The 19468-nt window shown below is 57.8% G+C and overlaps 1 protein-coding gene across 1 annotated transcript; it reads right to left on the bottom strand.

The window, feature by feature from the left end:
* Positions 1 to 14185: 14185 nt before the first annotated feature.
* Positions 14186 to 18925, bottom strand: SLC27A3 (solute carrier family 27 member 3). Its single transcript, XM_047839886.1, is given in 14 exon segments — positions 14186 to 14504; positions 14796 to 14926; positions 15053 to 15150; positions 15355 to 15379; positions 15382 to 15409; positions 15411 to 15553; positions 15674 to 15764; positions 15869 to 16063; positions 16262 to 16386; positions 16930 to 17035; positions 17037 to 17089; positions 17398 to 17572; positions 17574 to 17608; positions 17860 to 18925. Coding segments are annotated over 14 exon segments (2448 nt in total). The 3' UTR covers positions 14186 to 14327.
* Between the last annotated feature and the right edge of the window lie 543 nt (positions 18926 to 19468).

Consider the following 19468-nt stretch of genomic DNA (forward strand, 5'->3'; position numbering starts at 1 on the left):
CGCCCCGGGCCCCTGTTGGCTGCACGCGGGGGCCCCCTAGTGGACCCCGCGCGCCCCGGCCTCCGGCTCCTCGCGGGCTCTGCGGCCCCCCCGCCCCCTCCCCCGGGCCCCCGGGCCCCGCACAGGCACCGAGCCGCGCCCTTCTGCTCCCCGAGGACGAGGAGGCGTGCGCACCCCGCACGCACACGCACGGACCGAGTCCCGCTGAGGCCCACGCGGACTCTGCCCCCCAGACCCGCCAGGGGTCCCGCGGTCCCCTGCATCGGGCCCCAACCGCTTGTCACGCGGGCCCCTCCTCCATCACGTCGCCTGCGGCCGGCAGGTGGGACCCGCCTCCGCGCACCGCGTGCTCGCCCCTGTGCTGCGGGGGCCGCCGCGCCCCGACCCCGGGCTCCCTCTGCCGCGCTCTCACTGCCGAAGCCCCGAGCACCCCTGCCCCAGCTCCCACACACCCCTCGGCGCCCGCGCTGACCGCCGGGTGTCAGCTGCGCACCCCGGCGGTGGGGGCGGGTGCCCGCGCCGGTCACGTGGAGGCCGCCGCCGGCAGCGGTGTGACCCTGAGGGTGGCCGAGGGCAGGGCCGCCCCGGGAGCTGTGCCCCCAGGAGGGCTCTGGGACCCCCTGCATCAGGCGCGCACACACACACACACACACACACACCCGCGCTCCGCCTCCGTGATTCTGGGTGCTCGTGGGAGCGGGACAGACCTGGGGCGCCGGGCCGCCTCAGCCCCCAGCCCGGCGACTCTCCGGAGGCCGTGTCCTGTCTGTGCGTGAGCCGGCGCTTTGCCGTCCTGCATAAAAATCGTTTAAGATTGGATTTTGTAGGGGACACCGGCCGGCTCAGGAGGTGCCTCTCGTGACTCTCGCATTCGGTCGTGAGTTCAAGCCCCACATTGGGCAGAAAACTACTCAAACTATACATACAGGGGCGTCTGTCTGGGTGGCTGAGCCGGTTGAGCGTCTGACTGGCTCCGGTCATGATCTCAAGGTTCGTGGATTCAAGCCCCGTGTCAGGCTCTGTGCTGACAGCTCAGAGCCTGGAGCCTGCATTGCATTCTGGCTCTTCCTCGGTCTCCGCCCCTCCCCTGCTCACTTTCTGTCTCCCAAAAATAAACGTTAAAAAATACTATATATATAATGTTTTATTTATTTTGAGAGAGAGTGAGCACAAGCAGGGGAGGGGCAGAGAGAGAGAGTCCCAAGCAGGCTCCACACTGTCAGTGCAGAGCCTGACTCCGGGCTCGGGGCTCAAACTCATGAAATCCTGAGATCGTTTCCTCATCAAGAGTCAGATGCTTAACTGACTGAGTCCCCCAGGCGCTCCCGTAAATTGTAAATTGTATTTGACAATTGCATTGGTATAAAGACAAATACAATCCATTTTCATATATTCAGTATTATATTCATTGTTGTCTTCTGGCTTTAAGGAAATTTAGAAGAGAACATCTCTGTGGCCCCTGAAAGGCACTGTGCACGCTGTGTGACAGCTACATTAGCCCCGTGGGTGCCCCCGTGCCCTCTCATCTCCTGCCCCCAGCAGGAGCCCAGTCACCTCCTTGCCAGCCGGACGGGGTCTGCCGGCTCACCGGCACCCAGAGCGGTTCCCGGCCCGGTGGTGCTGGTGGACTCGGGAAAGGGGGAGGGGGGAGGGGGGCCCACGCGAGGGCAGGTCGACCAGATGCAGGGAGCCGTCCTGGCATCAGGGAGGCACTGCCGTCACTGGCCGGGACCGGCCGGTCCCGCTGCCCCAACATGGGCACGGGTGGCTCCCCCTCCACCCGGCAGGGCAGCGGCGGTGCTCCCACACGGCCACCACGTCCCCCCGCTCCGAGCCTGCCGAGTGGCCTGTGGGGACAGTGGGAGAGGCCTGGACATGGTGGCCTCCCAGGGCCCACTGCCTCTGGCCTGGGGGAAGGGAGAGGAGGCAGGACTTTATGTTGGGGGCCTTGGGGCAGCAAAGGAGGGGGTGGGGAGCAGGGCCGGGCCACCTGCTGTGCGGCTGTCAGCAAGGCCCAAGCCTGGCGGGCCACTGTGATTGATGGTCCCGGCAACGGAGAGGGGCTGGGGCGGGCGCCGTGCTGAGGTCAGGGGCCCCGCTGGGGATATTGTGCTCCCCCTACCCCCGCCTCCCCTTCTCCCCTTCTGCCCACAGAGTCAGCTTCCCAGGACTCCCGGCTCTCTGCCCCCTTCCCCTCCCACTGCCCCGACCCTGGCCCCCAAACAGGGAGAAACACACACTCACACACACTCACAGACACACACACTTGGACTAAAGACCCCAACCTCACAGACCACTCTGTGTTCTAGACACAGGTTCCGTCCCAGACGCATACTCCCACAGAGGGCACGAACGTAGGTCACATTGATAGATGTCCCTACAGACAGTCACAAACACACAAGCACAGAGCAACAGTCAGGGGCTCAGAACACAAGCAGAGCCGTGAACCCACATGCATAGACCCTACACGCCTGCAAATGTAACTCGGCCCACGAGGCCGGGTGAAGACCTGCCAAGCACATGGGGGTGGAGAGGCAGGCAGACCCAGGGTTCAGCCAGCCTCGTACCCTCAGAGACCTGTGCAGTGGGGAATCTCTTGGTCCTTGACTCTCCAAGCCCCTCTGCCTAAGAGCCGCTCCTAACCACTGGCCTGCACGACCCCAGCTCCCCTTCTTCCAGTAGCCCCAGGACTGGAGCTCAAGTCCCTGTTCCCCAGAGGCCCTGCCTGCACACAGCTGTCCATACAGCCTGCCTCCTGCACTGACCCCTGCTGTCCTTTGCCCCTCAGTCCTCTTGCACCACCCTCACCCCCTTTCCCAGCCTTGGAGCAGCAGGAGCAGTTGAAGGACCCGAGTCCTCGATGGCCCGGACCCTCAGCCTCTGGTACTCCCCAGGCAGCCCTGGTCTTCTGTCTTCAGCCTGGGGGCCCCCCTGGCTTGTGGGCATCTCCCCCCCCCCCGCCCCATCCTGGAGGGCATGCTGTGGGGGCTCTGGCCTTGCTTTGGAAGCCTGGGATCTGGGGGGATCTAGGGAGCCGGAGGTCGGGGAAACAGGCCGGAGGCTGCTGTCCTTGCTAGATCTGCCCCGGAGCTGGGTCTCTGTTCTTCCAGCCTGAGCCCCCTCCCCTCTCCCATCCGCAACGTCCCCTCCTCCCAGGGCCAGGACCTAGACACCGGGACAACTGGGGCAGGGAAAGGAGAGGAGAGGGGGCCAGTGACAGAAGGGCAAAGTTGGGGGGTCATGTCTGCCCCTTTCCCTGGCCTCCAGAATCCTCTCCCCGTCTGTTAGGCCCACTCCCTTTCTCCCTCCCCAGCTTCAGTGAATGATCCTCAAGTTCCAGGAAGTTGGGGCCTCTGCCCCACTAAGCCATCTCTGGGGACCCAGTGCCCAAGCAGGGGTGTTTAGGAGTCCGATTTGGGGTTCTGGGGAGGGATTCAAGGCCCCACCCTCCCAGCAGAGTGCTGTCCCAGGTTGAGCCAGGGTCCAGCATGGGGGGGCTCATCCCATTACTGTGGTCACACCCCCTGTCCTCTCTGGTCACCGTGTCGCTTTCCAAAGCTGTTCTCTCTGTTCTTGTTGGAACAATGGATTGAGGCCAGGCTCCGCTGCCCCGCTCTAAAGAGAAAAGAGAGGTTGGACCCTCTCTTTGCCCAGCTGACCATCTAAACCATGCAAAACCTGGGGCCACCCTTCTGCCAAAGGAGCCAGAAAGGGGCTGTTTCTGCAGCACGTCCCTCCCCTAAACTGCAGCCTCCCCCCAAAAAGCAGAGCTTCTGGGAGGGTGGCAGAAGGGGGGGGGTCCCCGTGAGAGAGGGCGAGGAGAAGAGGTGGGGGCGGGGGAATCAGGTTGGGGCAGAACGCAGCCCCAGAAGCTCCAGCCGACCCTGGGCCCCTTCCCCTCACCGTGTCCCTCCTCCTCTGGCGCCTGGCGCCTGGCGCGGCCGTGGGCTGGTCCCCTGTCCTGCACAAGCCCCCCACCACAGACTTCAACAGCCAAGCAGCCATTTCTTCCTCTCCTCCTTCCCCTTCTCCTGTCTGTCTATCAAGTAATCTCCACGCCCAACGTGGGGCTGGAACTCGCAACCCTGAGATCAAGAGTCACAGCTCCACTGACCGAGCCGCCCGGGCGCCCCTCCCCTTCTTCTTTTTAAGATTCGGTGACTGAGAGACGGTTCCCGCCGCCGCGCGGCTCACCTGTCCCAGCCGTGCCGCTCCGCCATCTGCGTGGAGTATTCTCATCACCCGCCAGAGAATCATACCCATTAACAGCCACTCCCCATCGGCACCGCCGGCCCCAGGCAGCCGCTCGTCTACCGTCTGGTTTCGCTTATTCTGGAACCTTCTCTCAAGCAGTCATGCAGCCCGGTCCTGTGCGTCGGGCTGCTTTTGCTCAGCTCGGCGTTTTCAAGGTTCGTGTACGGAGCACTGCGCGCCAGTGCTGTATTCCTTTTCCTGGCTGCGTCCGGCCAAGGATGGGCCCACTCCAGCCTGCTCATCCAGCCGCGGGGACGCCGGGGGGTCACCGGCTGGCTCCACGGTTTGGCTGCTGTGTGATAATGCTGCTGGGAACATTCGCGTGTGAGTTTTTGCGTGGAGACACGTTTTCGGTTCTCCTGGGTGTAAACCTGGGGATGGAATAAAGTGAAGTGACCTCCACGGTGGCCTCGGGCTTCGAGAGCTCATCTGTGGGTCCCACGCCCCTTTGAGAGTCTGAGGAGCCCTCCCTCCGAGCCCTCCGGGGAGGTAGGCGCACATTCCTGCCAACCCGGGCAACTTCTGCACCAGCCCCCGGGGTGGGAAGCGCTGTCTCAGGGTGGGGTTCCCACAAGCTGCCGCTCCTGTCTTCCCTCCCCAACAGGTAACAGGGCCCGGCCCTGAACCCTGGGCTTTTCTGAGCCGAGTTCCCTGGAGTGGGTCCCTCGCAGGTGCCCCTGCAGGGCACTGGGACGTCCCTCCCCTCCCTTCCCTCAGGTCTCTCCTCTCAGCCGGACCTCTGTCCCTCCCGGGGCCCTGTGCCTGCCCTGCTTTCTCAGCCTCCCCATCTGTGGCCGCAACAGTACCAGGCCCTGAAGAGATCGGTGTCCTAATCCCGGGAAGCTACGAATCCGTTAGGTGACGCGGCAAGGGCGAATTCAGGTTGTAGAAGAAATGACGGTGACGAATCCCTGACCTAAAAGTGACACGATTATCCTGGATGATGCCGGCGGGCCCCATGTGAGCGCCGGCGTCCTGAGGCGTGGACGAGGCTGGCAGAGGGCAGCGGGACATGGAGGCCAGGGTGAGGTGAGGCCAGAAGGACCCCACCTGATGTGGCTTTGAAGAAGGGCGCAGTCGGGGCGCCTGGGTGGCGCAGTCGGTTAAGCGTCCGACTTCAGCCGGGTCACGATCTCGCGGTCCGTGAGTTCGAGCCCCGCGTCGGGCTCTGGGCTGATGGCTCGGAGCCTGGAGCCTGTTTCCGATTCTGTGTCTCCCTCTCTCTCTGCCCCTCCCCCGTTCATGCTCTGTCTCTCTCTGTCCCAAAAATAAATAAAAAACGTTGGAAAAAAAAATTATAAAAAAGAAGGGCGCAGAGAGCCCAAGACTCCCGGGGACTTCTAGAAACCGGAAAAGACCAGGGATAGATCCTCCTCTGCAGCCTCCCGAAGGGACGCGGTCCTGTCAGCACCTCGAGTTTGGCCCAGGAGACCTGTGTGTGACGTCCGTCCTACACAATCAGTTGTGATGTTCACACCACGACCTTTGTGGGAATTTGTTACAGCAGCCCGGAAGACTCTACAGGATTTCTGCCTGTTGCGTTCCGACATTGTCACACATGGCCTTTCATTTCACATCTGCCTGGTTTGCTTTTGTGTCTTCGCCACCGAGGGAGAGTTCCATGAGGCCAGGGACCTTGCCCACAGCCCGGAGCACAGGGCCAGCTCTCCACATTTGTTCAGGGGAACGCGGAAGCTGAGCCCGGCAGCCTTGAAAACCCAAGCCCAGAACTTCCTCAGGCCGGACCGCCTCCCTTCTCAGGGCCTCGGGGCCGCTGCCCCAGCCAAGCCTCCTTCCTACAGGCCCCGGAAGGTGCCAGGCTCCCGGTGCCCTCGGGGTGATGTCCCAACGCTGGGCATTCCTTCCGAGGGTCTGCAGGTCCCGGTCCTGGCCATTCCCGTGGCTCCCCGGGGGGCTCCCATCGCCCTGGGCCTCACCACTTACTGGGGCTTCGCAGGCTCTGTCCCCCTGCTCAGCACACCTCACCTCTGCCTTTTTGCTTTGCTGAAGCATTTTCAAATTAAAAAAAAATTTTTTTAATGTTTATCTATCTTTTCAACGTTTATTTTTTTGGGGGGGACAGAGAGAGACAGAGCATGAATGGGGGAGGGGCAGAGAGAGAGGGAGACACAGAATCGGAAGCAGACTCCAGGATCCGAGCCATCAGCCCAGAGCCTGACGCGGGGCTCGAACTCACGGACCGCGAGATCGTGACCTGGCTGAAGTCGGACGCTCAACCAACTGCGCCACCCAGGCGCCCCTGTTTATCTATCTTTTGAGAGAGAGAGAGAGCATGAGTAGGGGAGGGGCAGAGAGAGAAGGAGACACAGAACCTGAAGCAGGCTCCAGGCTTCAGGCTGTCAGCACAGAGCCTGACGCGGGGCTTGAACTCACGAACCGTGAGATCGTGACCTGAGCCGAAGTCAGATGCTTAACAGACTGAGTCACGCAGGCACCCTACTGTCATATCTAATAAAGGTAATAATTTCTTTTTATTTTATTTTGTTTTATTTTATTTTATTTTATTTTATTTTATTTTATTTTATTTATCTTACTTTATTTTAAGTAAACTCTACCCCAATGTGGAGCTGAACTCACAACCCTGAGATCAAGAGTCCTATGCTCTACCAACTGAGCCAGTCAGGCGCCCCAGTTATTAAGTCTGTAAGGATCTAATCGAAAGCACACCATGTCCCCAACCCCCTGCCGTATATCACTGAGTTGTTTGTTTTCCAGTAGAATTAGCCATAGTCCGGCTCAGTTTGATTTCTTCGGTGTCATTGACTATATTCTTCTACAAATGTTGACTCTGGAAGCTCAGTTAGATTCAGTCTCCACTTTTCGGGAAGAAAAGTGAACAGGCGGTGCTGTATGTGACATGCTGCAGCTCTTCCGGAGGTTTGCAGGCCTGGTGGTCCCACGTCTAGTGATTCTATCAGTGACTAAGGGCTTCAGAAGGTAACAAGGTAACAACCTGATCCCCCCATTGTAAATTCCCAGCAACAGCCCTGTTACTTTGTTGAGAGTTGCAAAATGGTGATTTTCCAGTTCTATCATTCCTTCCTCATTGATTTATTTTTATTTTAGAGAGAGAGTGGGAGAGAGAGTGTGTGCCTGAGTGGGGGAGGGGCAGAGAGGGAGAGAGAGGTTCTTAAGCAGACTCTTTGCTTATGGAAGAGGAGGAGGAGGAGGAGGAGGAAGGAGGAGGAGGAGGAAGGAGGAGGAGGAGGAGGAGGAAGGAGGAAGAGAGGGAAGGAGGAAGAGGAGGAAGGAGGAGGAGGAGGAGGGAGGGCAAGGAGGGGTTCTATCCCAAGACCCTGGTGTCATGACCTGAGCTGAATTCAAGAGTGCGATGCTCAATCCCCTGAGCCACCCCGGTGCCCCCCTTTCTCATTTAGTAACTGGAAATTCTTTGAAAGAAGACCTTTCCCTCACCAACTATGACGATTTGGTAACCCTGTGATACAGTTCACACAGGGAAGATTTACGCAGGAAATAGAATTCACACAGGGACAAATGCCTAGTTAGTTGCCAATTTTCAGAGTAAGGAGTTGTGTCCAGTGTGTTTCTCTCCCTTTATCCTCGCACCCAGTTGCCTGTCACTCTGAATATTTTGTATATTCAAGGTTTCGAGTGCATTCGTGCATCTCTGTGACATTCAGATTGCCCTGTTTTAGGCAGTGGGAGCTCTGTGTTCTTTTGCTGTTATCCCATGCTCCGACATCTTTGCTTTCCAGAACAAGATGCCCCAAAGCCTGTTCTGGGTATTTCCTGCTCCAGCCTGGAATCAATCTTTTCTACAGGGAGCTGGGCACCGGATCTCATAGCTGTCAGATTGTCCATTGCTTCTAGGCTCTTCCAGTAATGTTACAAGATTTTTCCCTCACTTATTTTATACTCACATGTTTCCCCTCTTGCTCTGGAAGCAGGGACTCCTAGTGTGTGTGTTATTATACAATACGTCATAAAATAGTTCTAAAGAGTAACACCAAAGCTACTGTGAACAAGTACACTACCACATGAAACGTAACATAACTTTATTTGTCCTTAGGGAAAAATGAACTCTTGCAATATTATTTCCGTACAAAAAATAGATAAATTGTACTTCATCGAAGTTTAAAACCTTTGTGTGTTTTTTTTAATTTTTTTTCAACGTTTTTTATTTATTTTTGGGACAGAGAGAGACAGAGCATGAACAGGGGAGGGGCAGAGAGAGAGGGAGACACAGAACCAGAAACAGGCTCCAGGCTCTGAGCCATCAGCCCAGAGCCCGACGCGGGGCTCGAACTCACGGACCGCGAGATCATGACCTGGCTGAAGTCGGACGCTTAACCGACTGCGCCACCCAGGCGCCCCAAAACCTTTGTGTTTTAAAGGACAGTATCAAGGAAGTGAAAAACAATCCACAGAATGAGAGAAAATATTTGCAAACTATATATCTGACAGGGAACTTGAGTCCAAAACATATACCAAAACATATCACAACTTAACAATAAAAAGATAAATAGCTCAATTATAAAATAAGGAAAGATTTTGAAGAGGCATTTCTTCAATGTTTATTTATTTTTGGGACAGAGAGAGACAGAGCATGAACGGGGGAGGGGCAGAGAGAGAGGGAGACACAGAATGGGAAACAGGCTCCAGGCTCCGAGCCATCAGCCCAGAGCCCGACGCGGGGCTCGAACTCCCGGACCGCGAGATCGTGACCCGGCTGAAGTCGGACGCTTCACCGACTGCGCCACCCAGGCGCCCCATGAAGAGGCATTTCTTGAAAGAAAATATACAAATCGTACGTGTGTGAAAAGACGCTCGACGACATTGGCCATCGGGAATGTGCAACCAAAACCACATCATACTTACTAGGATTGTTACAGTCAAAAGGCAAGTAATAAGTGTTATTGAGAATGCAGAAAAATTGGAACACTCGTACATTGCTGGTGGGAACATAAAATGGTGCAGCTACTGTGGAAAAGTTTGGGGGTTCCTCACAAAGTTAAACATAGAGTTTCTATGAGACCCAGAAATACCATTCAAAATACACACAAAAGAATTGAAAATGTAAGTGCGCTCAAAAACTTGTACACAAATGCTTATAGTAGTATTATTCGAAAAGCTTAAATGTGGAAGCTGTCTAAATTCCATCAACTGATGAATGGATACACAAATTGTGTGTGTGTGTGTGTGTGTGCGTATTTTTTAAGTTTATTTATTTTGAGAGACAGAGAGAGCGAGAGAGCATGAGTGTGAGTGGGGGTGGGGGCAGAGAGAGAGAGAGAGAGAGAGAGAGGGAGAGAGAGAATCCCAAGTAGGTTCCACGCTGTCAGTGAGCATAGACCCTGACTCAGGGCTCGATCTCATGAACCAACAGATCATAACCTGAGCTGAAATCAAGAGTCAGTCACTTAACTGAGCCACCCAGGTGCTCCTTTGTAAACTGGGAGGTTTTTTTTTTCTTTCCAAGTTTTTATTTAAATTTCAGTTAGTTAACTGTACACTGTAATATTAGTTTCAAGTTGTAGAACTTTTTTCAGTCTATCAATCTGTCTGTGATCTCTGCCCCTAACTCGGGGCTCAAGCTCACAATGCCAAGAACAAGAGTAGCATGCTTTATTGAATGAGCCAGTCAGGTGCCCCCCACCCAGGTGTAGGATTTAGTGATTCATCACACATACAACACCTGGTGCTCATCGAAAGTGCCCTTCTTGATACGCATCACCTATTATACATCCAATTGAATCTTAATTGGCCATAAAAAAGGATTAAGTACGGATACCTACCACAATGGCCATGAACCACAAAAACCTTACGCTATCAAAGTCACCGTACACAAAAGGTCAAATATCGTATGATTCCATTTCTTTTTTTTAAAAATTTTTTTTTTCAACGTTTATTTATTTTTGGGACAGAGAGAGACAGAGCATGAACGGGGGAGGGGCAGAGAGAGAGGGAGACACAGAATCGGAAACAGGCTCCAGGCTCCGAGCCATCAGCCCAGGGCCCGACACGGGGCTCGAACTCGCGAACCGCGAGATCGTGACCTGGCTGAAGTCGGACGCTTAACCGACTGCGCCACCCAGGCGCCCCCCTATGATTCCATTTCAATGAAATATCCAGACTAGATAAATCTATAGGGACAGAATGCAGATTGGTGGTTGCGGACGGTTGAGGGGCAGGTAGTGATAGAAACCGCTGAATAGATGAAGCCTTTCACTTTGGAATGATGGAAGTGTTTTGGAAGCAGGGATAGTGGTGCACAACCCTGTGACTGTACTCAATGCCACTGAATTGTTTACTTCAAAACGGTTCATTGTATGTTATATGAGTTTTACCACAATAAATTATTATTTCAAAAGTAGTCATGAGGGACGCCTGCGTGGCTCAGGTGGTTAAGCGTCTGGCTTTGGCTCAGGCCATCGTTCCACGGTTCTTGGGTTCGAGCCCCGTGTCGGGCTCACTGCTGTCAGCGCGGAGCCCCCTTCGGATCCTCTGCCTCTCTCTGCCCCTCCCCGCTCCAGCTCTCTCTCTCTCTCTCTTAAAAATAAACATTTTTTAACAAAGCAATAAAGTATCAATACATGTTACAGCATGGATGAAGCTTGAAAACTTGATGCTAAGTGAAAGAAGCCACATGCAAAAGGCCGCATACTGTGTGAGTGCATTAATGTGAGTGTCCAGAAGAGGCCAATCCAGAGACACAGAAAGCAGTTTAGTGGCTGCCAGGGACTGGGGTGAGGGGAATGGAGAGAGATTGCTAATGGGATTTCTTTTGGGGGTGATGAAAATTTTCTTAATTATCTAAATTATCAGCTATGGCTGCTCAAATTTATGAACAGAGTAACCCCCCCTGAACTTTACACTTGAAAATGGTGAATTTAATGGTATATCCTAACTAAACTTTTTATGTCTTAATGAACTTAACTAAAATTTTTCCCTCATAGAGTTAACTGCTGGTTACCAGAGGGGAGAGGAGTAGGGGGATGGGGGAAACAGGTGATGGGGAGGAAAGAGTGCCTGTCTTGAGCATCGACTGATGGCCGCAAGTGGTGAATCACTGTATTGTACACCTGAAACTAATATTACACTCACTGTATGTTAACTGGAATTAAAGCCAAAATTTTTTTTAAATGCGGCATTTAATAAAGACAATTTAGATCTAAAACAAATTTCTCCCCGCTTCTGCCCCCTAGAGGCCGAAAATACAAACTGCAGGCACACTTTCAGCTTCACCGGGAGAGCAGGCAGCCCCTGGTGCGCAGGCGCCTCTCAGCGTCTAAAGGCGCCGAGCGACTCGCCCCGCCCACTCAGAAGCTTCCTCCCACGTGCCTGGCAAGCTCCGTTCGCGCATGCGCCGCGAGGCCGGAGGCTCCCCGGGAACCTGCGGGCCGGCGTCCGGAAATGGCCGCGTCAGCGGCCGTTTCCGGCCGCGGGGGGGCGGGAGGCGTCCGTGGGCCGGGAGCTCGGCGCCGACCTTCGCGGGAGCGGTGCCCCGAAGCCAGCGCCGCTTGGGGGGCCTCCTGCCAGGTGGGCCCCGCGGCGGACGCAGGTGCCAGGGCCCAAGGAGTGGGTATCTTAAGCCGTGCGGGCCTCGTGGTCTGTCACGACGGCTCGCCTCGTCTCCGTGGACCCCGGGATCCCACGTAGTCTTCACACGTCATGAAATATTTAATCTCTTCAATCACATAAATGCAAAATCCACGCTGAGCCCGCTGGTTGTACAACCCCAGGGACCACGGTTTGCCGCCGCCTGGCCAGTGCTGGGCCGGCCTTCGTGGGGCCGCGCGGCCCGAACCCCGAGCGCCTGGGCGCACAGCGCAAGTTAAAACCATTTTACTTTAATGGTTTTTTTTCTTTAAAGGAAAACCAAATTCTTTTGAGATTTATTTTTAATTGTGCTAAGTGGGAAACTTAACTCTTTTGGATCTAAAGCGTGGCTTTTTGCAGCTGTCAATTTCTGCTATCAGTGATCACCTTTGTACTGAGGCTGCGGCTTGAAGACGAAGACCAGCCCCGTCCACCTGCTCTGAGCCTGGGAACAGAACTCCCTCCTCCTGCTGTCTTTGCTAAAGTGCCTTGGCTCAAGGGCATGCACCTCCCAGATCCCACTGACATATTACACTTGGTATTTGTGGGATTGCAGAGTGAGGCATGGGGACAGGACTTAGGCCAGCCAGCTACTGTTCATTGCCAACGCGTGGCTCATACGTAATTTAAAATTTGCTAGCAGCCACATTTACAAAAGTAAAACAAGTGGATTTTTATATGGTTCCTTTAACCCAATACATCAAAAAAATACTATTTCAACGTATAAGTAATATAAAATAAAATAAAAATGAGGTTTTTCTAGTGCTGTCTTTGAAACCTGGTGTGTATTTTACACCTACGGCACATCTCAGACTCGGGGCATTCAGGCACTCAGTAGACACCTGTGGCTAGTGGCCACCATATTGGACAATGCAGATTTAGGCCAAGTGAAACGGATCGTGGCGGGCGGGGAATGTGTGGGGTTCATGGTGGAGGAGACAGCTGCTCAGCTCATCGTCCTGGAAACGGGCTGGGTTAAGGGTCTTAAAGGGAGCAGCTGCAGGACATGGCCCCTGTCAGCCAAGAGACACCTGCCGACTCCCCCCCCCCCCCCCCCCCCCCGCAACTTGCACTCTGGGTTGAATTACAGGTGAGCTGAATGAGCTAAATCCCTCATCTATTGGTCAGTTTGAGAAGTCACCTACACCTGAGTGTGCACCTCAGTCTGTTGGTGATGCTGAACTGGGTTTGCTGGTGGAGGGTGGGGGCCAGGTGTATACTTTGGAACAGGAATTAGCTGAGGTTGTTGGTGAGGCCCATCCCCTGACCTCTCATGTTGGGGAGAGGAGTTGGAACAGGAAAGATAATCCAAGGGAAAGTAGCAGAAACATCGAGGACCACAGCTCAAAACAGGGGGCCTTGTTTATTTTTTATTTATTTATTTTAAAGTAAACTCTACAGGGGCGCCTGAGTGGCTCAGTCGGTTAAGCGTCCGACTTCGGCTCAGGTCATGATCTCCCAGTTCATGGGTTCAAGCCCCGCGTCGGGCTCTGCTCACAGCTCGGAGCCTGGAGCCTGCTTTGGATTCTGTGTCTCCCTCTCTATCTGCCCCCCCCTTTCAAAAATAAATAAACAAAAAATTAAAAAAAAAAATAAATAAACTCTACACACAGTGTGGGGCTTGAACTCACAGCCCCAAGATCAAGAGTTGTACGCTCCACCGACTGAGCGAGCCAGCCGGGGCCCTGACGGGTGGGACTTTAGTTCTAGGAGAAGCGAGAGTTCCATCATTGCAAGCTTTTAGATGAGCTTTTCTGATGCTTCATTTGGGGGCCTCTCTCCTTCCGTTTCCCCAATTGCTCTTGCTGCCACAGGCGCACGAGCGCTCTGAGCCCTGCTCCAAGGAAAGGCTCCCAAGGCTCCTCAGAACCCGGGGGGCCCCAACCTGGGCTGCTGCTTCTGGGAGCGTTCGATTAGGATTTAATAAAGTTAGAATCATCCGAACTAGGGGGCCGAGTGGCCCCACCCTTTCCCCTCACTAAGAGAAGTGTCGAGGGCATCCTTGTCCGCAAAATCAAACCTGTTTTCCCTGGTGGGCTCTGTTCAGCCCAGCCGCACCCGTGTCTGTGGAGACGCGGGGGGGCAGCGTTTCTATCTCTGCCCACCTCTGCTGCGCCACGGCCCCCAGGGAGTGAAGCTGGGAGGGGACACCCCGCACAGGTAGACATCATCCGCCAGGGACTCCCCGAGGACAAGGATCACATGGGGTCACCTGAGAGGAAAAGGCCCAGGTCCAGACATGGAGCTCGGGCCTGTGTGAAGTCAGGGCAGAGACGTACGTGGCTCTGTGCCAGGGGAAAACGTCGGAGCAAAAAGCGGCTCCGCCGACAGGGAAGACGGACGCCACAGATCAGAGATTGGCCCTGGCCCCATTTATTACAAAATAATGATTACAAATCTGGTATAAAAAAGACCCCGGGGGAACCCTGGCGCACCTGCCACACCCCCACCCCACAAAGCCGCTCCCTCAGACACCTTGGCGGGGAGGGCTCTCAGATGCGAAGGTCCCCAGCCAGGAGGGCACTGTACCGGGCAGGTGTGAGGGGCAGGTAGGCACCCCCAGCCCGGTCCAGAACGTAGAGGGGGTCAGACAGTGCGCTCGGGTTAAAACCCTCCTTTGTCATCCGAACCTTCTGCTGCTTGAAGGTTTCTGTGGTGGCCAGAGACTCCTGGAAGGGGTGTCAAAAGGGGTTGAAGGAAGGAAGGGGTACTTTGCCTGAATTCTGTCAAGGGGCAGGTCCCGGGAAAGGAGGCATGAGGTCAGGGTTTGGGATAGGGGGTCACAGAGAAGGAGCCAAGCCCGGAGGGGGGCATGAATGACGGACAGAGTGCACACCCAGGAAGGAGCTGTTCTTTCCCGCCAGGGATGGAGCTGCACAAGGACCCCCGCGTGGGGTCTGGAAGCCGCTGGCTGCCGCGGGTGCAGGGGCTGAGAGGTGGGAGCAGGAGGACTCGATTACCTGGAGCCTTAGGAATCGAGGCCAGGCGTAAGGCGGCAGGTTCTCAGAAACGTGGCTGTAGAGCTGCTCAAGGTCCAGAGAGTAGGGGGGACGCAGAACCAGGGCCGCCATCCCAGCCCTACCTTCGTGCCCTGGTGGTGTCGGGGGAAAGGCCAGCTGTTGTGGTGAGCCGCTCTCAGGTCTCATGTTCCCTGTGCCCAAGTAATACCAGTCCAGGGTGGCAGGCCGGCTGCCCTCCACCTCCCGTGTCTTGGCACCTGGCACGGTAACTCCGTAGACGTTCACCTCCTGAACAAAATCCAGGGACTCCAAGGCCTCCGCCACCTCGGTCGTGGCCACGTTCTCCCCTTTCCACCTGCAAGAGGGCAGAGATTCGGGGCCTTATGGGGGTGTGGGGAGGACGCAGTCAGGGCGCCAGACGGTCACAGGGAACAAGGTCTGAGAGGAGAGCTCGGATGAGTGGCTGGGTTTGGGTGGGAGTTAGGGAGTTAGGTTTAGGGGGTTTGGGTCACAGAGGTCAAATGTCCAGGAAAGGAATCAGGGTGTCCTGGACAGATACCTGAAGGTGTCTCCAGTACGATCTGGAAGCGAAGAAAGCCTTGGTCATCGCAGACCCAGCAGGTCCCCAGTGTTGAAGAAAACATCTCCAGGCCGGAAGACGTCCTTCAGCAGCTTCCCGCGGTCCAGCTCTGGTCCCCCAGCATAGCCGAGGAAGGGGGACTGTTGGCTCACTGGGGCCACCAGCAGCCCAGGCTCACCTGCAGAGCCGCTGGGGTCAGGGGGAGCTGTCCACCTCGCCCAGAGCTTCCTGGCCCCTCACCCCACTCTCCAATTTCAACCCTCTGCCGGCTGCACCCCCCCCCAACCTGAGCACCAACCTGTAGATGTGGCCACACAGTGCCCCTGGGTGTCCCGAACCGGCTCCCCTGTGGTGACATCATAGCGAATCAAAGAGAAGGGGAAGACATGCTGGGGGAAGGGAGACCCCGGCACTGGGTCATTTCAGTTGCACGAGCCCCTCCCTGCCAGCCCCCACCTTCCACGGGGTCTCCAGCTCCTCCCCCACCCCTTACCTTGTAAAGCCAGGAAGCACGCCCCACAGCACCTGGCTGGCCCGTGTAGTTGAAAGTGGCAACATTGCCCTCCGTTAGGCCATACGTCTCCAGCACCTGCAGCGGCCCGAAGCGCCGCACAAAACGCTCCCAGGTGTCCGGGCGCAGCCCGCTGCCCACCACCAGTCGGACCTTATGCCCCCGTTCCGCCTGGCTCTGAGATGAGGGGAGATGGGCAGAAGGTTCAACAGCAAGATGCCAGCTCCCAAAAGGGAAGCCCCGGCATCCCAGGCCCCTCACCCCACCCTGCCTGCCGTTCTCGTCCAGCCCCCAGGCAGGCGTCCCAATGTCTCCTGCCAGCTGCCCATCTCCCTGCCCAGTGGCGGCAGCTCTGCCCAGGATGTGCCCACGCACCGGGGGCTGGTTGACAAGGTATCGGCACAGCTCCCCGATGTACTGGACCACCGTCACCCCGTGCTGCTGGCAGTCGTCCCAGAACTGGCCAGCTGAGAACTTGGACTTGAGCACCACTGTGGCCCCTGCCACAGGTGGGGAGAGAAGGGAGGAAGGAAGGTGAGACTGAGGGCTGTGGGGGGAGACCTGACCCCCTCCCTCCCGGACACCAGCCTTCACTGCAGTGTCCTTCTGGGAAGGCCCTGCTGGGACAGTCAACAGCAGCCCAAGGTGGCCCTCCTGCTTTCCCTCCGGTGCCCCAGAGAGGTTAATGCCCTCTCCCTACTTCCTGTCCCCAAACAGTGCATCCTGTATGCCTAGGCCCCCAAGTCCCAACCTTCTTCTCCGTTTGCTTCTCCCTGGGCTGACATGCTCGGCCCTTCCCCCACCTTCCCCCACGTGGAGCCTGGAGGCCTCCCTAGTTCCTCAGTGTCTAGGTTGTGCGGGTGATGCTTCTCCATTGCAGCAGGAGCTCTTGGAGAGGAGATCACTGCCTCCTCCCTCGCCTGGAAGCGTCCCCAGGTGAGCGTACCACAGTAGGTACTTAAATAAACGTTTGCTAGGAAAAAAAAAGTTTGCTGGACGACTGAAGTTTGGGGAGGGTCGAGGTGGGAGTGGGAGAGACTGACCAATGCCCAGGCAGCCCACAATGCCCAGTAGGGAGCCAGACATGTGGTAGAGCGGGAGGGCAAGGTAGATCACATCCTCCTGGTGGGCACCGCACAGCTGGTAGAAAACCCTGGCACTGCAAGATCTTCAGGTGGCTGATCCGTGCAGCCTTGGGGAGGCCTGTGGGTGATGGGGGACATGGGTGGAAGGGTCTGAGCTCCAGGCCCCGCGCTCCCTCAGCCCCTGCTGGGTAAAGAGGCAAGGCTGAAGCTGACGCCAAGCTGTCCTGGAAATGGCGGGAAGTTCAGGGAGGTGGAGAAATGAGGAAGCGCGGCAGAAGCGAATACAGTCGTGGTTGGGATCTTGGGATGGGCCCGGGGAGGGGGGTGGAGGAGTGGCCTAGGAGTTGAGGCCACGGTTCCTGTTCCTAGTGTCTTGCCTTTCTCTGCCTTAGTTTCTGGCAGGGGAGTCTGGTGTCCCGTGCTCACCCGTGGTGCCGGAGGTGAAGATGTACAGGCACGTGTCCATTACGCTCTGGGGGGCAGATAGGTACCCGGGCACCGGCTCATCCGCTTCGGCTGAGGCCTCCGCCAGCACATCGCTGATTCCGGCCAGACGGGTTTCGGGGCCTGCAGCCCACAGATGGAGCCCCATGGCTCTCAGGGGCCGGCAGGTCAGGCTCCAGGGACTCCAGGAGCTCTGGATGGGGTGGGAAGGCAAAGCTCGGCGGCCCAGAATGCCTCCCCACCCCGCAGCCCACTTGCGCCGCCCTCGCCCCTCCCCACCACCTCACTCCTCCGGGCGAGGGCGAAGGGTGCGCATCTTCCGTCACCGTTCTGGGAACCGCAGACGCAGCCCCAACGCTTCGCAAAGCCGAAGCCTCATATCCCCAAGCGCCCTTCCCAAGCCCCTGCGAGTCAGCTGGGCCCCTTCTGCAGTCCCGGCCTCACCTGGCGCCAGCACCAGCGCGCGCGCGCCGCAGCTGCGGAGGCAGTGCAGGAGGGGACCCCGGCGCAGGGCGGCGGGCACAAAGGCCGCGCGCAGGCCGGCCTTGGCCAGCCCGAACCAGAGCCACAGGAACTCCGGGCAGGCGGGGAGCAGCAGCGCCACGGTGGCCCCGGGGGTCAGAGGGGCCGCGGCGCCGGCCGCCCCGGCGGCCCGCTCGTTCCCCGCGCCGCCGCCCGACCCCGCGTCCCAGCCCCGCGCGCGCAAGAAAGCGCGCGCAGCCCGGTTGCTCTGACGCTCGGCCTCCGCGTAGCTAAAGCGTCGCGCGCCGTGAATGAGGAAGACGTGCGCGGGGCGCTGCCGGGCCAGCTGCGCGAGGCGCCAGGCCAGGCTGCAGCCCCCCTCGGGGCCCCTCGGGTCGGCGGCGGCCGCGGCCAGGGCGCGCGCCCGGAGAGCCCGATTGCAGCGCAGGACGCGCACCGCGAAGGCCAAGTCCGCCGCTAGCCAGCGCAGCCGCGGCCAGATGTGCAGCGTCCGCAGCAGCAGCAGGAGCGGCGGCAGCAGCAGCAGCGGCGGCAGGCAGCAGGAGCCCGGCCATGGCGCCCTCGTCCTCCGCTCGGCGCCGCCGCTCCCTCCCGAAAACTGGGGCCGCTCGCTTTTGCGCGGAGACCTCGCCTTCCCGGGAGCGCGCGTGCGCAGGCACACGCCCCTTTCCCACCCCCCTCCCCCCCCCCACGGGCGCGGAGCCGAGGCCAGGAGGTGCGTGGGGGGCGGCCCCGCGCTCCCCGCCCTCCCCACCGCCGCGCTCGCTCCCCGACGGCCGGGAACCCACACCCTCCCGGGGCCGGGTTTTCTCCCACAGAGCTTCCCGGCCCGAGGCCACCCCAGCGTCTCCCCAGACACACCGAGGAACTCGGGCCTCCGGGCCTGACCCGCGCCCTCCACCGGCGCCAGCAGCGGCGCCAGGGGATGGCTGGGGGCCCGGACGGCCCGCGCTCTGGAGGGGCGACGGCGGAGGCCCCTCCCTTCGGGCAAGGGCGCCAGTAACTGGGGCCAGTGAATGCTTTCCATCCAGGTTTTAATTGGGGAGGAGGAAACGGGAAGGATGGGGGGGGGTTGGGGGCGGGGGTGGAGAGGCCGGAGTAGTTAGCTTTGAGGGAGGGGAGACTGGATTCCTAACAGACCAGTTTGAAGGCGGGGTCTGTCCTCCACCCAGACGTCACTCCTCCCTCCTCAGTCTGCCTCCCGGCCAGCCAAGGGGCTCTCTTCTGCGGGGACACACGGATGGGCAAGTGGCCAGGCCGTGGAACAAAGAGGGTCCTTTCTCCCTGGGATGTGAGTGCGGTCACTAGGCGCACTTCGATCCTTCAGAATCCGAGTTGGGGCACCCCTCACCCCCAAGCCGTCCTCCGGTACTTGGTGACCACATAGACCTACTCAACTGGACAAATACTTATGCCGAGGAGAGAGGCGCAGGGAGGGGCAGAGTTCAGCAGGTAGGGAGATGGTACCCCGACAGGTCAGGGCCCGGCCCACAGCCCACAGCAGCAGGGAGAATGGGCAGGTGGGCGGTATAGAAGCCAGAACTCCTCTTGCTCCAGACAAAGGGGTGGG

The sequence above is a fragment of the Prionailurus viverrinus genome, chromosome F1, assembly GCF_022837055.1.
Source record: "Prionailurus viverrinus isolate Anna chromosome F1, UM_Priviv_1.0, whole genome shotgun sequence".
Lineage (NCBI taxonomy): Eukaryota > Metazoa > Chordata > Mammalia > Carnivora > Felidae > Prionailurus > Prionailurus viverrinus.